This window comes from Centroberyx gerrardi, chromosome 18 (genome assembly GCF_048128805.1).
Source record: "Centroberyx gerrardi isolate f3 chromosome 18, fCenGer3.hap1.cur.20231027, whole genome shotgun sequence".
Lineage (NCBI taxonomy): Eukaryota > Metazoa > Chordata > Actinopteri > Beryciformes > Berycidae > Centroberyx > Centroberyx gerrardi.
In genome coordinates this window covers 17,498,472-17,513,865 of record NC_136014.1, presented here as the reverse complement: position 1 = coordinate 17,513,865, position 15,394 = coordinate 17,498,472, and the positions used below count along the sequence as shown (strand labels likewise).

At 44.1% G+C, this 15,394-nt stretch overlaps 1 protein-coding gene across 1 annotated transcript in view; it reads right to left on the bottom strand.

Annotated features, from left to right (window-relative positions):
- klhl29 (kelch like family member 29) overlaps window positions 1-15,394 on the bottom strand; it is a 195,649-nt gene that overhangs the window by 117,395 nt on the left and 62,860 nt on the right. The window contains exon 3 of the mRNA XM_078289746.1: window positions 11,284-11,595. Coding sequence (XP_078145872.1) covers window positions 11,284-11,556 — 273 coding nt within the window. The 5' untranslated portion in view covers window positions 11,557-11,595. The remainder of the gene's footprint in view (window positions 1-11,283; window positions 11,596-15,394) is intronic.

Below are 15,394 nucleotides of genomic sequence, written 5' to 3'. Positions count from 1 at the left end.
AGAGGGAGATAGAGAAATAATTGAGAGAGAGAAACAAAAAGAGTTTTTTGAACTCCAAGGAAGTGTCCATCACGAGTAGTTCAACAAACTCTCTTTTCTCCGCTTTCACAAAACAGTATGAATTCAACCATCAAGCTTCTGCAGTATTATTTGTGTCAGTCTAGACAGGATTTGTTGTTACATGTTTGTGAGCAATGAAAGTGTGATTATGCAGGGAAATGAACATAAAAAAAAAAAATCAGCATTATGTTTTCAACAACAACAATAACAAAAAATCCAATTACAGAGCAATGACTGCAACAAACCTGGCTTTGCGTGATGATTCCCTTCCATCCATGACCAGACAGCCCTTAAATTATATAGCATGTCGCTATGGTTACCCCTCCCAAAATGACACCATATGGAAGTTTAATTAACAATGTTTTAATTATGCCATTGCTATAGTGCTGGTGTGAAATCCAATACATCATTTCGGTGGTTAAAACCAGAATTCATTCCCCTGCGCTGTGCCTTCTGTATTTCATGTTTTGCGTTCTGCATTGGAAGCTAAACCAGAAAATGGCCCAGATCCATCCCAGATAGCAGCTCAGAGAGGAAGAAAACAGCACAGTCAATTGGCTAATGATTTTGTCTCCCAGTATTTTCAAGAAAACCTCTCTTAAACCTTGCTTAATGTCCATTTTGTGCACCCAACCAAAAACCTGGCCAAGTCACCCAAGGAGTTTTCAAAGCACTGGCTGTCAACAGCTATTTACAATCAAAGAAAGTCCCGGCACTTAGATCACCTGTTTCAAATAAGAACGAACCAGAAAATGTCTTAGTTTTGCCAGGAGTCAAGATTCACCCTCAGGCAGCATCTCTCGATCACTGTCCATAATTTTCTCTTTTTGCTGCCATATTCATTTGCACAAATATGGCCTGGGCAGCGCACCAGCAAACAAAACCTGAACACAACTGAGTGCCCATTGTTGCATGTAACTGATACTTGGGAGTACGCGCACAGATTTGTGTCAAAGGTGTTTGACAAGTCTGACTGAAGTGCCAGACATGCTGGAGAGAGTTGTATTGTTTACCTCTGCATCTTAAACGCTACTCAGTCTGCCTCCTCACCTGATATCTGATATTCCACATGACATGATTGATGCTTTAAAAGCCTGCATTCGCGATCACCCTTTGTATGGAGTTAACCTTAAGGTGGCGGCGCTCTGAATGTCAACCCCTCCACATGCGGACCTTTTTAAATGCCACCGCTCTTTATTCCGCAATTGTGGAACAGGACAGACAAAGGGATGGGGGAGGGGATAGGGGAAGGGGGAAGGGGCTGACAGATAAGACGGCGCTTTTTTTCTCCCCCACCGACGGAAAACCAAATGACATACAGTCAGCGAGACTCAGCGGGGAGTTCATTTAACACTTGAAGGGGAATATGGGTACTAAGTGTGGGTCTTTGAAGGGCTAGAGAGTTGATCCGCTCATTTGCTGATGTGCTCAATTACATAGATGGATGAATGGCAGCCCTGAAGTGGAGAGCAGAGCCTCCTCATCTGGGTTCATTGAGCTCCAGTCTGCTGCTGTGTAAAAACTAGCCTCTGCTATGCAGCGACTGTAAGGCCCTGCCTGACCACGCACTGTGTCAAGATTTTCCCCAACATAATGGATATATGCCATCATCATGTGCATTGCCCTTCTCTATAATGGAGATTCCACAGGTAAATCCAGGGCTGGGTGATATATATATGTATAATATCGATATCTATATATGAGAATAGATATTGTCTGGGATTTTGATTATCATAATATTGTGAAATAACTTAAATGTTACTTCTTCCTGGTCTTAAAGGCTGCGTTACACTAAAGTGATACAATTTTCTGAACTTATTAGCCTGTTCTGGCTGAGTAAAATGAACAAAGATTGGCTTTACCTGCTCGTCATATCCATATTACGATCGATATCGAGGTATTCGGCCTATAATATTGTGATATTTGATTTTGTCGATATCGCCCAGCACTAGGTAAACCTCTGAATCAGAGCTAGCAAATGCTAGCCATGTCTATTGATAGCGAGGGTGTTAATTGATCGTTCAAAAGACACACTCACTGTGTGTGGGAACTTGTTTTTGGACTGCAGGGCTTAACCTTTGACATGGACCTCTAACCCTGTGATGAGGAAGCGGAGGGATGAGATGCAGTGGTGGCAGCAATGACAAATGATCAGGGCAAATCTAAGATGACAGGCGCTTCAAGTTGCCCAGGGATCAACAATGACCCCTTGACACTTGAGCGACTTGAGCAAATCTGACAACCTCTCTCACGCTGTGCAGTGCATCCCGTCTGACCAGAGCCATGTGTGTTTGTATTTGTTGCTCCGCGGTGTTCTTCTTTATGTTGTCATGAGATTTGCCCAGAGCATTTCCAGTCCTGAAGAGACGAGGACTAGGAGTCAAGCGTCATCTGTGATCCCTCGGTGTCCTGTAACAGCTGTCTCCGGCATCAGAGCACGCGGCTGCCGCTATCCCATATTACATCTCTGCCACTCAGCGCCAACGGATCAGCAATCCAATTTCACACACGCGCGCTCACAGGGAGGCAACGCTGACGCAGGAATGAGGATCTACGCTTCAACGAAGACAAGAAGATGTTTGAAGTGGCTAGAGGGGTGGCGGCGAGGGAAGAGAGAGAGGCGGGCTGACGAGTTAGATAGAAAGAGCGACGGAAGTAAGCGTGATCGAGAGAGATAAAAAGCGAGAGTGATAAAGTGGGGAAGGGGTTTCTTTCATTGTGCTACTTTCATCAATCGAGCTACTGCAGAGCAAGAGCAGAGAAAGCTTTTAGTTTTCCAACCCCGCTTTCGGCACAGGAGACATAGCAAATGGCAGGCATAGGAGACGGAGAGAAAGGAAAAAGAGAAAGAGCAAGCCTGCAGGCCGAATCTGTCCTTTGTAAATACACCTTTGTTTATATAGTGACGTCCATCGCACTAGTCTCTGCTCAGCCGGAGCTCAGCTAGACAAAGATCCCTGTGTAGTGCTGGGAGAGCAGATGTACAGTATTGGGTGACAACACACTCGCCCGTCCTTTCAATATCACACACTCAAAATGCATAGTCATTGTGACATAAAGAGAGAGAGAGAGAGAGACGAGGGGGGGCATCTCATCTTTCACAAAGCAGAGAGATCTGAATCTGATATCGTATGACTGCTTATTAGATTGAGCCACCAGGCCGTCAGATTGGAGCCAGACTCACAAGACAGCCGGTGTGTTGAGGAGGCTGCTTTCCATTCCCTCCCACACAACACAGCAGAACAGAGGAGAGCAGGCCCTCGCTGGGCCATCCTCTCCTCTCCTGCCAGAGCCGTGCATGCAGTCCTTTGTAAAACCCACATCAACCAGCACAAACCCACTACACTGCCAGGACCCCGAAAGGTCTCTTATTTTGGGACATCCGTTGTTTCAGAACTCAAACCCGGCTCCGCTTCTGTTTTTTCCATGCGGATTAAAACCAAGCTCCGACGAAGCGGAGGCATCTTAACTCAGGCAGGGAGGAGGAGGACTTGGCCAGGTTGCAGAAGCGTAATAGGAAAGACAGGCGGTCGGGATGGACAGGTGCGGCGCTTCATTGTCGGTACAAAAGGTCAGCTGGGATCCTGCCCCCGCAGACAGGAACACAGGCGCAGGACGACCCACGAGGGGATATGGATTGGATGAACCCGGTGGAACATCCTGTCACAGTGAGATTGACAAGACAGACAAAGATAACAGATTCCTTCACCTTCGCTTCGACCTGTTGCATTGTTACCGTTCCACATCTGCCAACAATTCTTTTTACTTTCATTTTTATACACGGTACATCTTTTTATCAAGAAGACTGCTGTCAACATTTTCTGTTGACAATAAAAGATGACAATGTCCTGACTGTGTGATGAGGCTGTGAGATTTTTGATAAATCTGTCATCAGATGAATGATTCCCTTTTTCCAACAATACGATTTCAAATACAGATACAAAAAAAAAAAAGATGAACTCTGACAGTTCCCTTTTTGCAGTGCATTTCCTGACAGTTTGACAGTGTGCAGCCCTCATGACGGAGGTGCTCTCTCTCTCTCTCCCTCCCTGCTGTCTGTCTCTCTGTCCTTGATTAGCATCACTGCAGCGTGGCCTGGTCTGATTCTGAGTGGAAAGCTTTAATTCTCCCCACATGGTGCCCGAGACATCCAGACCCTGGTGCGATTGCTCCTAGTAAACACACAATCACTGCTTCTCGTTAACACTGAAAAGTTTCCATGTATCATCTTAAGGAAAATCACCGCTTAATCCCTGCATGCTCCCTTGAGGCCCACTGATTTTAATGACTCTGTTGTAGCTGCCTGACAGAGGATTTGTTTGTACATAAACATTATGATGATGTTGGTGTTTGTGGAAAAAGATTATAAAGAATTAATTCATGACTAATGGAAAGTAAAACATTGGACTTGGGAAATTATTACGCTTAGTTCATAAACTGTCAGACCAATTAAAATCAGGTGTACTCGTCTCACTAGGCAAGCCGAGCTGCGAATGTAGACAATCATATTCCTTGGAAACATCAGGCATACGCTGCCAGGAATTACTATCCTGTTTTCCCAGCGAGGAAAAATCCAATCAGAAGAGGCAAAAGGGAAGTGACATTTCTAATAGCAGCATGCCTAATACTTGCGGGCAGCTTTCTGCGTACCCAGTGAGGGCTATCTTTATCCAAACTGACATGTCGGCCGGACGGACAAGCCAAAAAAAGCCGAAAGGTTCTGCTCCAGCACTGTGGGAGACACTCCGCCATTCACGGATAAAGCATACTCAGAAACTTCATACGCAGCCACACAAAAAGAACAAAACATGGCAATGGAGCTCTCTTCTACAGGTTTTAAAATTTCATAACTGTTCAGAAAACTGGATGTGAGATAAATAAACAGATACTTGACTTGACCTTTGAAAATACTCTCAGGTTTGACATAATCTGCATATGAATAGTAAATCAAGAGCACGGTGGTGAAATGAAGCATTCCTCACCAATCATTAATTTTTAATCCGGTCTGCTTCTGAGAAATCTACAAGGCAACTGCATTTCCCCACATATTCACTGTGAATGCAAATGGCATGCAGCAAGTGTGTGATAGGATGACAACACATATAAGCTAATAAATCAAATCCAGGCAGTGGAGTGTGGAGATTGTTTACTCTCCTGCTCCTAAGAAAAAGATATAAAGGCACGTCTGAAAGCTTGTGCTGTTTAGTATTTAGCAGGCATTGGGAGTGTTTTGAATTTTAATTCCAGCAAAAATGTCAGAAACAATTGAACTAACTGCAAAACACAATATCTTTGATTGGAGGCCACAGATGCTGCTGTTGCATTATATATTGAAATCAATGTGTTGATAGCTTTGAGGAATTTCTATTGTGTATTATTTAAAAGATTGCATGCAAAATCAGCTTTTAGACATGGATGAAGTATAAATTCACACGGTATAAATGGTCAAGTCGGCTCAGTAATAGACTATGTTCATTTTTGCCAACTAATCAGATGCTAGCACCAATATTAGATGCACACACAATTTTTCACACAAGAATCTCTGCCATGCCAAGACTGGATCTACCATTCATATTTCAACACAGAACTGTTGATTAATATGTTGAATGATATAATCAGATAGGATGTAGCATAATTTATAGCCCTCAGTTTCATCAAGAGACACAAAAATACAGTTTCAACTGAAATCCATGCAGCTTGAGCAGAGGAATTTGAATATTTGTAATTAAAGTTTGAACCTTTTTTCCCCCCGAATAGTAAGAACCAATAATTCATACAATAACTCCAAAAGGGTTCTTAATAACACACAAAAATTCATTTGTAATTCATGATCAAACATCCCACGCAGTGAGACAAACAATAGTTTTCCACTTAAAGTATTTATAATTTAACAAAAGCCAGGCTGGATCACATTATATTCATTTCAAGCTTTGAATCAAAACATTATTCTTCCAGCTATGTTCGGTGCTCTCGGCTATCCCCATAAGGGAGCCGGGTTTTCTTTACGACCCCATGGTGCGTCTGTCTGCTTTGGAAATGTAAAGTTTCATCTTATCTGGATGATAGAGTTCCACCATTTGATAGAACAATTGTAGCTTCCTTTCCTATCTCAACCTAATTCAGAAACCGCTCTCACCTGCTATCTCGCTCTCTCTCTCTCTCTCTCTCTCTCTCTCTCTCTCTCTGCCTCCCTCCCCCCGGTCTCCTTTCTGTCTTCCTCATCCAGCTTCCCCGGTGTGCGCCTTCTTAAACTTTAATCATCTCATATTCAATACATTTCACTGCAACCTCGCAGCAAGGTTATCCCGGTTTTCAAAAGCATTTTTTCCCCTCCTCTAGCCTCAACCTCGATAAAGATTCCATGATTTCAAAATCTTCCAATCTATTTATTGCCAGGCTCCCAGACACAAGACTGAGGTTTACATGCAGAGTTTTCATAAGGGGCGGCTCCCTACAGACATAAAGGCCCAGCAAAATATAAGCGAAACCACTGGAAACGCATATCGTACTGTCAATTCACTTGCCCTGTTTGCAGTTGCCTTCAAAACTGTCGAATGTATCACAGCTGACCAGAATACATCTTATCTAATTCAGGCTCCATGGTTCCCTTGGTCGCTCAGCTGTCACCTTACAGTGCTTCTCACAGGGAGGAAGATGAGGCAAATGTCTTGCCCCGGCTGCACAAAAATTATTCTGCAGACAGAGGGCTTTTGTGAACTTTCCTTCTCCTTCGATTGTGTCAGAGGAAGGCCACGACTCCTGCTGTTCTCTGGATACCATGATGTGTTGGCAGCAGCATGGGGTCTGCTTCAATCCCTACACTAGCTGACCTGGCTGCAATCAATGACAGACAAGCCACAATCACGTCATTTTGTTTCAAGACGAGGTCTATTGACGATCTTAGTATGGTCAATGCTGGAGTATTGGATTTCTTTGTCTCATACATTATGTTTATGGGTTAGGGTTAGTGCTGAAAGGTTTTTAAGGTTTTATTTAAGGTTGTTTTTTTTTGGAAAAACCTTAAATAAAGTTTCAAAGTAGGGCTTCCTGCTTCCTGCACTTTTATGCTTTTATAAAAGTCACCACAGGGAGTCTACACAAGAGGCAGCCTCCATTTTTATTTTTGTATTTTTTAACCAGTACACAGGATTTGTATCCTTTTTGTATCCTGCAATCCTTGGTGCCATAATCAAAGCATTTATACAGAAGCCCAGTTCAGATGCCAAAAGAATGATATACTAACTCACACATGATGACTACAGAGGCTATATGAGGCTGCACCATCATAAATCTAGAGGACCATCAGACAGGCAGCACCATTCACCAGCCACCTAATCTAAATGTTGCAGGGTTGAGTGTGTGAGTGTGGGTCACCGGGGTGAAGTGGGCTCCTCCCATCACAGACGTTTCTTTGAATTAGTACTGCGACACCTCCAGAAGGCTCAAGGTGATTTCTTCTGTCGACACCAAATACAGCTGAAGTTGCCTACAGGCCTACCTACGCTTAGACGTATTCCTAGTTCCCCACATTAATAATTTGACGGCGCTGCTGGCTACGAACGGCCCGCTCAGAAGATCAGTGTATGATCAGTGTAGTACAACTCACTCTGGCTCCTATATCTATAATACCAACAGCTGATATCCCATTCCAACGGGCTACAAACAACCAAAAGCTAACAAGCCAACATATCAGCATTCTAAAGAATCAATACACCACCGACCATGCTACTAACAAACACTCTGCCACATAGCATGCGATAAACACAAGCCAACAAGCCAAGATAATCAATATCCCAGCAAACATGCTACTAGTAACTTATAGCAACTAATGCTATGGCTTCTTCATCCCCACGAACAAAAAAATGTGTTATAAGGGCATGCAACATTTTTATAAAAAAAACAATTCAAGCCTCGCCCCTAGCTAGATTTATTTATTAGGCCTATTATTTATTTTTACTGACATTTTTGAGTATATTTCAACTTCTTTTTATTCAAATAAGAGAAAATTTTGTGTTGTTGCTATCTCTTTAGTAAGCAGTTATATACCAAACCAACTATGGCTCCTGCTGCATTTGTGCTCAGAGCAGTAAAGACATACAAATTGCAGCACTGGTGCTGAAAAGGTTAAACATATTAATCAGGGGAAGAGGGATTTACCCTCTCAAACAAGGGCATTAGAACACATAGGAAAATACCCACATTTCAATAGGGCTTCTGTGGGAAGATTTTTCTGAGGAATATTAATATACGTATTAGCAGGTGAAAGACTCCTGCTTTGGCCCATGTTTAAACCCTATAAAATCCCAGTAACACCCAACACCCAACACCCAATAACAGGCTGTAAAATGCCTGTGTGCAAACAGCCAAATCTTTCTCAAAACCTTTCCCAGGTAAAAAACAAAAAAAGGCATCGGCCATTTGTGGGTAATTGCTTGATGAGTCTATGCAAATTAATTGCATTTGTGTCATTCCCTGTGACCCCAAATAATCGTGATTGTGGCGACTTCTCTTTCACTAATTCACAACCTGTCATGTGGCCTTAAATGACTATTCATCAGCCGGACACAGAAATAGCTGTGGTCATCAACAACTCAGAATTAATCCCCGTGTGCAGTGATAATACATCCGTGATGACAACGTAATAATACATAAAAATTAATTAAAGGCCCGGCTGGAGTAAACAAAGTGTAGCTCTAAATTAACTATAGTCCACTGTTCCATGTGGCTAGCCTTACATCAGGATGGACAATGTGAGCAGATGGTTCTTTTCGACTATCAGCATTTGCCTTATTCACACAAACACACACACACACACACACACACACACACACACACAAACACACATCCACATCATGCCAACCAGAAAACAACTTGCTAATTATAAGCTGAAGGAAACCACATATCAGAAGAATAATTCAAAACAGACCACAGGAAATTCAAACGCAAACACTCAAACTGTGCACACATGCAAAAACGCTAAGGGAAGTGATTATTCAATTCATACACACATGTAAAGACGTGATTACTCTGATCCATACGAGCGAGAGTACATCACACACACACACTCGTGTATATGTCTAGCTGTTGGGCTGTTGTGTCCCCTCCTGTGTTTTTAAGGAGAGAGTCTCCAAACAGCGGAGATCAATAACGGCCTGTCAGCTTTTTAGCGTGGCCACGGACTGAGCCGAGACACAGGGACCCAGGGAGAGAGAGCTGCATCCGTCCATCAGACTCTCTGTGACCCCAACAGCTTTGATCGAAGATGACAGAGTGAGAGCGAGTAAGGGCAAGAGACAGCTAGACAGAGGGATAGAAAGAGAGGCTTCTATAGCGTTGTCCAGCTGTTGATGCTCATGTATCTCTTGCAGGCCATACTTTAAGCAGAGCCCAGACTCCGGGTATTTCCCGGAGTCTAATGCCTTACAAAGGACTGTCAAAGGCAAGACAAAGTAGAGAGGTAAAGCCTGAATAAAGCTAACAGACTGCCGGGACATCTAGGGAGGGGATCTGCATAATGTCTGCTGCATCTATACACACACATATTAGCACATATATGCATATACAAGGATGCATGGTATGTGTGCAGAGGCAAAAAACACACACACACACACACACACACACAGGCCCATGCGCATGCGTTTCATTCTGCCAAGCAGGAACAGTGCTGAGGCATACAGGCCGTACTGAAGGCACCTAATTGCTCTGGCAGCCATTGAATGATGACAATGGCCATGGTGGGAGTTGGTGAGACTTTGCCCGGATGTATGTAATTATTCAGCCGCACAAAAGGAGGGGCCGACGCGGTGCCAGAGCAGATTTACTGTTTCTGTGGTCAGTGCATTCAGCGGGGCATCTAATGATGTGCACTTAGGGGCTAAATTACCAGAGCATTGTTTACCTCTGCTCCTGGCAGCGGTTAGAGTGCAGGCCCCACCGAGAGTAAGAGACCAGGGAGGTGGCGAAGGAAAAAAAGCTCAGAAGGGGCTCCAGAAGTTCAAATTAAGCCGAATGATCTGATAGTGTTGAAAGAAGATGAATGGTATCCATGGAAGCAGAGGCGGGGGAGAGGCTGAAATGTCTAACTCTTTTTGGTGAAGGCCCCTCTCTCTTCACACACTGCTGACAGCCAGCTAGCTAACTAAATCCCTGGACGAGGGGGTGGAGAGCCCAAACACACTCTACAGCTCTTGAATATACCACATTTCCAAGAGGCAGATTTCACTGTGAGGTCTAAATGCAAATAAAAGTAAGGTACACAATCAATCAGACTGAAAAGGTGGCAACCAGATGAGCAAAACCACCCAACGTATTGCCAATTATGTCACATGGGGACCCATTAGAAGTAGGTTTGTAACCCATTTTAGCTCAGATATACAGTATAGTCGATATACAGCCTGGTGATAAATTCTTTACTGCTTACACCTAAATTCAGAAGATCGAGATTTGAATAGGAGAAATGCACGACCAAGAGAGAAATATGCTTTGTGTATTATGAAATAGAGAGGCATATTAATTGATGATATTAACTTCTGGCTTATATATTGATCGGATCCTTTGTGTTTGTTTGATTTTTTTCAGAAAAGCACCTGCTTGGGCAGAGCGAGCAGTGTAAACACCTAAAGCCTTGGCCCAATATCAACCACTGTCACAGGTCATTTACATAATGAAAGTAGAAAATTAGCGAGGAGGAAAAGGCAGGACAAGCTTGCCATTTGGCAGAAAGAGAGAATGAAGATGGAAGTAAACGGTTTGGCAGGAATGGGGCATTTGCGAGAGAGGGAGAGAGAGAGAGGGAGAGAGAGAAAAAGAGAGAGGCAGAGAGAGAGGATGAAGAGCAGCAGAATTGGAGTGGAGGATAATGGTAGAGTGCAGGAGGCAGAAACAGAGCAAAGAGGGAGAGAGAGCAGAGGGAGTTGGAGAGCTGAGGCAGTTGAACCATGAAGACAGGCAAGCCAGTGAGTTGGACAGCGCAGAAACAGTTGGAGGAAGAGGAAGAGCAGAACTGGAGGATGGCGAGGGAAAGACAGAAGTTGGAAAGTCTCAAAAGCATGGAGGAAGCTGGAGATTATGTCCAGTTGGAGAGTCGTCAGAGATTTAAAAAGTTGACAGAGAAAGAGAGAGAGAGGCAGATTAAAAAGGAGCTTGACAGAGGGAGAGAGGAAGACTGAGATGTTTCCAAGAGGAGTCAGAGAAAGCAGGTGTCCACTGGAACGAGGCTCTTACCTTGGCAGACGCTGGAGTGACCGATCCCGCCGCCGTGATGCCTCGCTTGACCACCATGTCGCTGCTCGACGTTGTCACGGCAACTGTAACCGGGGTGGGGAGGAGGGAGGGGATGACGGGGAGGGGAAGCAGCCCCGGCCGGTTGTTGCCGTTGACGACAGCGGAGGCACAGCTGTGATTGGCTCCTCCATTGTGGAGGCCGGAAGGACGGATGTCTCTGCGCTCCCAGGGTCCCCGGTAGTCCCTCTCAAAGCGGTGGTGGTGGCGTGACATCACTTCCTCTAACTCTCAGAGGGAACGACGGGGGCCGGCCTGCAGGACAGAGACCGGAAGACGGCGTAAGTCAGGTTTATAGGTTAAAACAGTCTTGCGATGGACAGCGTAGAAAGTCCAAGGACGGCACTTTTACACCACTGCCATTACTCATATTATTATGTGCGAGCATGTGGCAGAGCTGCCAGTCAGAGAGAGTGTGACAGAGATACGGATAGATAGGGAGACACGGTTATAAAGATAGAAGAAGAGAGACAGAGGGAGAGAGAGACACAGAGAGTGACTGAGTGAAACAGAGAACATGTTGACATGAAGGTGTGAATGCTCTCAGCATCTGCTCCCACTGCACCCGACTGACATGGAACACACTGCGGCTCATTTGTTGCAACTAATTCCTGTTCTCCCAGTCATTAACGAGGGCTGCGACGAGAGGGAGAGAGATGAGCGCTGCTGTGCAGGTCTATAAAAAAACACCATCACCACCGCCAACACCAGAAGGAGCTAAATTAGTTACTTCAAGCATCCAGGCTGCAATACAAGAGGTTAAAACAATATGGCCGAGCCAGACAGACAGGTATGTGCTCACTCTTGAGACGGCGCAGCAGCATCATGACCTTGGGGTTAAAACTCATTCATCTGAACAGATAAATACCCCTGCAATTACAGCTCATCTCATACACCTAATGGCTGGTTAATTCAATCAGATTGCCCTTGAAGTGCGTTTGAGGGTTCTCCCCTTTTCAAGCACAGCAGGCAGTGATAGATAGGCTAGGAGGCAAAAGTAAGCTGGAATGACATTGGTATGGGGTATGGCGCTATTGTGTAGCATGAGCAGCGTGTCACTCTATATTATATCATAAATCAAAGCAGTACAGCGGGGTCTGTGTAGTGAAATCCATCACTGAGGGGTTTGTAGTGTATTGTACACCCCCTCACCAAAGGCACGTTATGCTTCCCACGCCCTTGATAACGGAGATGAAATAAATAAATAACAACCTCAAACCAGGTTCAGCAAGCCCCATGCAAATCCCCTGGTCTGTAAGGAGAGAATGACAGCGAATGATAAGTCTTTATTCTGCACGCTGGGGTCTGTCACGCTGCTTCTTGCCTCACAGAGGAGAGAACGCCTTGAAATGCCTGCCGCTGTGTGTGTGTGTGCACGCATGAATGTACAAATGCAGTATATATAGCAAGCAAATGACTGTGTATGCAGATGTGTTTTGGCAGGATGTAATGAGAACACGCATGTTCAAAACTCCAGTGTAGTATGCGAGAGTCTTTGAGCCGGCTGTCGGCATGGAAGGTTCTTTACAGAGCTTTGATCTAAGCTATACACCAAGCAGCCTGTGGTGGGTGCACTGGCCCTACTGCATCTCTCTGCTTTGACCGTCCATTTATTTACACCCCCTCGCCCCCACCGACTCTCCTTCGAATCTCCATCTCTCTCTCCATGTCTTTCTCTGTCTCCAACTTTCGCTCTCCACGTCTTTGTCATCCATTCTTTTTCTTCATGTTTCTCTTTCTCTCAATCTCCCTTTCTCTCTCAGTGGTTCCCCTATAGCACCTAGCTGCTAGGTCTGCTGCTGAATTATTATTTTTTTTACGAGGAGAGAGGAGAGGAGAGGAGAGGAGAGGAGAGGAGAGGAGAGGAGAGGGCTCCGTGTTATCTTTTTGGAAACTAACGTTATATTATTTTGCGCTACGGACGCTTCATATCCAGGTCAATTCACACACTTGTGAGTAAAGCATATAAACGGAGAGGAGAGGAGAGGAGAGGAGAGGAGAGGAGAGGGCTCCGCCTTATCTCTTTAGAAACTTTATATTATTATTATTATATTATTTTGCGCTGTGGACGCTTCATATCTGGATATCTGGATATCTGGATATTCAATTCAATTTAAATTGAATTGAATTGAATATCCAGGTCAATTCACACACCTGTGAGTAAAGCATATAAACGAGAAACTTTGCGCTTACCTGATAATGTCAGCACAGCGATTATAACAACAAGCACCGGGTAGATGTTAACGATGAAGCAAGCAATGCTGATCATGGATTCAGGATTATCATTCGCCGAAGGGAAAACAGTCCTGCAACTTCACGTGAGTATCGCACAGTAACATTACAGCAAACGCAATCATTTGATAGGAATACGCAAGGAAACACATATCTGTGAAATAAACAACATTTGGAAGATCAATCTTGATACAAAGATAGTAGGTATTCCACATGCACCGATTGTTTTCTTCTTCCTGGAGGCGGGCCTTACTTTGCGCGAGGGCCACTGTGACGCGCGAAAACTGTCAATCGACAAAAGACAACTGACAGATTCCCTCACAGAGATATTAACGTTACATATTATTTGGATAGGATTCCCTCAAAGAAACATCATAAATGTAAGTTATTTTATCATTGAAAAAGTCATTACATTTAAGTAAATTAAGTTAAATGCAAGTTAATTCTGGAAAAAAGGACAGTTAAGAATGAATAATTGGAAGAATGAATGACAGCTAGCTAGCCGCTAGCTAACACCCAGTGGATGTAAACGGTCACCCAGTGGGTGATATGGGTCACACATAAACTAATAGCTTGTTTGTCAAATCACATGGTTGAATTTTCAGATGAGTTTAAAAGACTGGCTGATCAAAAGAAGAAAGAGAAGTGATAACCGTGGTGATGAGGAGGAGGTTAGTTGGGTAAAGTTAGGGGGGAGGGGAGGTGGGTCTCTCTTATGCTTTGAAAGGGGAGCAAATGGATACACAATTTTTTGGAGATGCCAAGTTTTTAAGTGGTTTTACATGTTGCCAAATACAATTTTATTGACTGTATCTCCTACTAGACAGGACAGGCGGTGAGGCAGGGAAGCTCAGATGTGAGTGGAGGCCAGAGCAGAGGAAGTGAAGGAGAAGCAGGACAGGAGCATTTGTGAGCATTTGTGAGCATTTGTGCAAAAAAAAAATTTTCACCTCCGCTGCTACAACTCATCATCAACATCCTAGGGGAAACACTGTCTCTCATTTCTCTCTCTCATAAGGCCCACTCTGTCCAAACACAGCTAGCTGATACCAGACAATAGGACCAGCCTAAACAACTAAAAGCTGTGGGACAGCACTCAGACAAAAGGGCACAGCTCTCTTTCTCTCTCCCCCCCCTCTCCGCCTCTCTCCCTACAATAACCTCTCTCTCTCTGCAGTAACCCCTTTAAACAACCTCAAACTTTCCAATAGAATAAGCCTGTATTATCTTTAAAAATATATGTGAGAGTAACAAGGTGCCAGTCCAGTACAACAATGGCACAGTTAGTGCCAGGTAATATTCTCTTATCTTTCAGGCTCCACACCTCAGCTGAGAAATAAGAGGCCAGCGGGAAATTTCTCCATAGAAACACGGAGGAAAAACAAGAAATGGACATTATCTCTACAAGAGTTGGAATTGGGGGCACAGTGCATTTGCATTTACAATTCTGAGCAATTTGCATCAATCTTTTTCATATTCATATTTGAAGTGGGTGAAACATGTCACTGTACATCCACTATGCTCCCCATTCTAGGCTGGTTTTGTGATGTACTGTAACTACGACTTTCTGGCATGCCTTCAGGAGCGCACTTGGAGAAGAAAAACATTAAGATTATGCAGAAAATGCACTGTTGCCAGCAGGCGTTGAAGAGAGGAGCCTTGTTGGATAACCTTCAATAAAGCTGCAATGCACAGCTTGGGAAGAAAAAAAAACATACCAGCATAGTAATCCTTGGAAGCTACTTGGAAATGTAAAAAGTAAAGTGAGCAAAGAGGATGGTATATGTATTATAGATGTGGTAAGTGAGTAGAGTTCATTGCT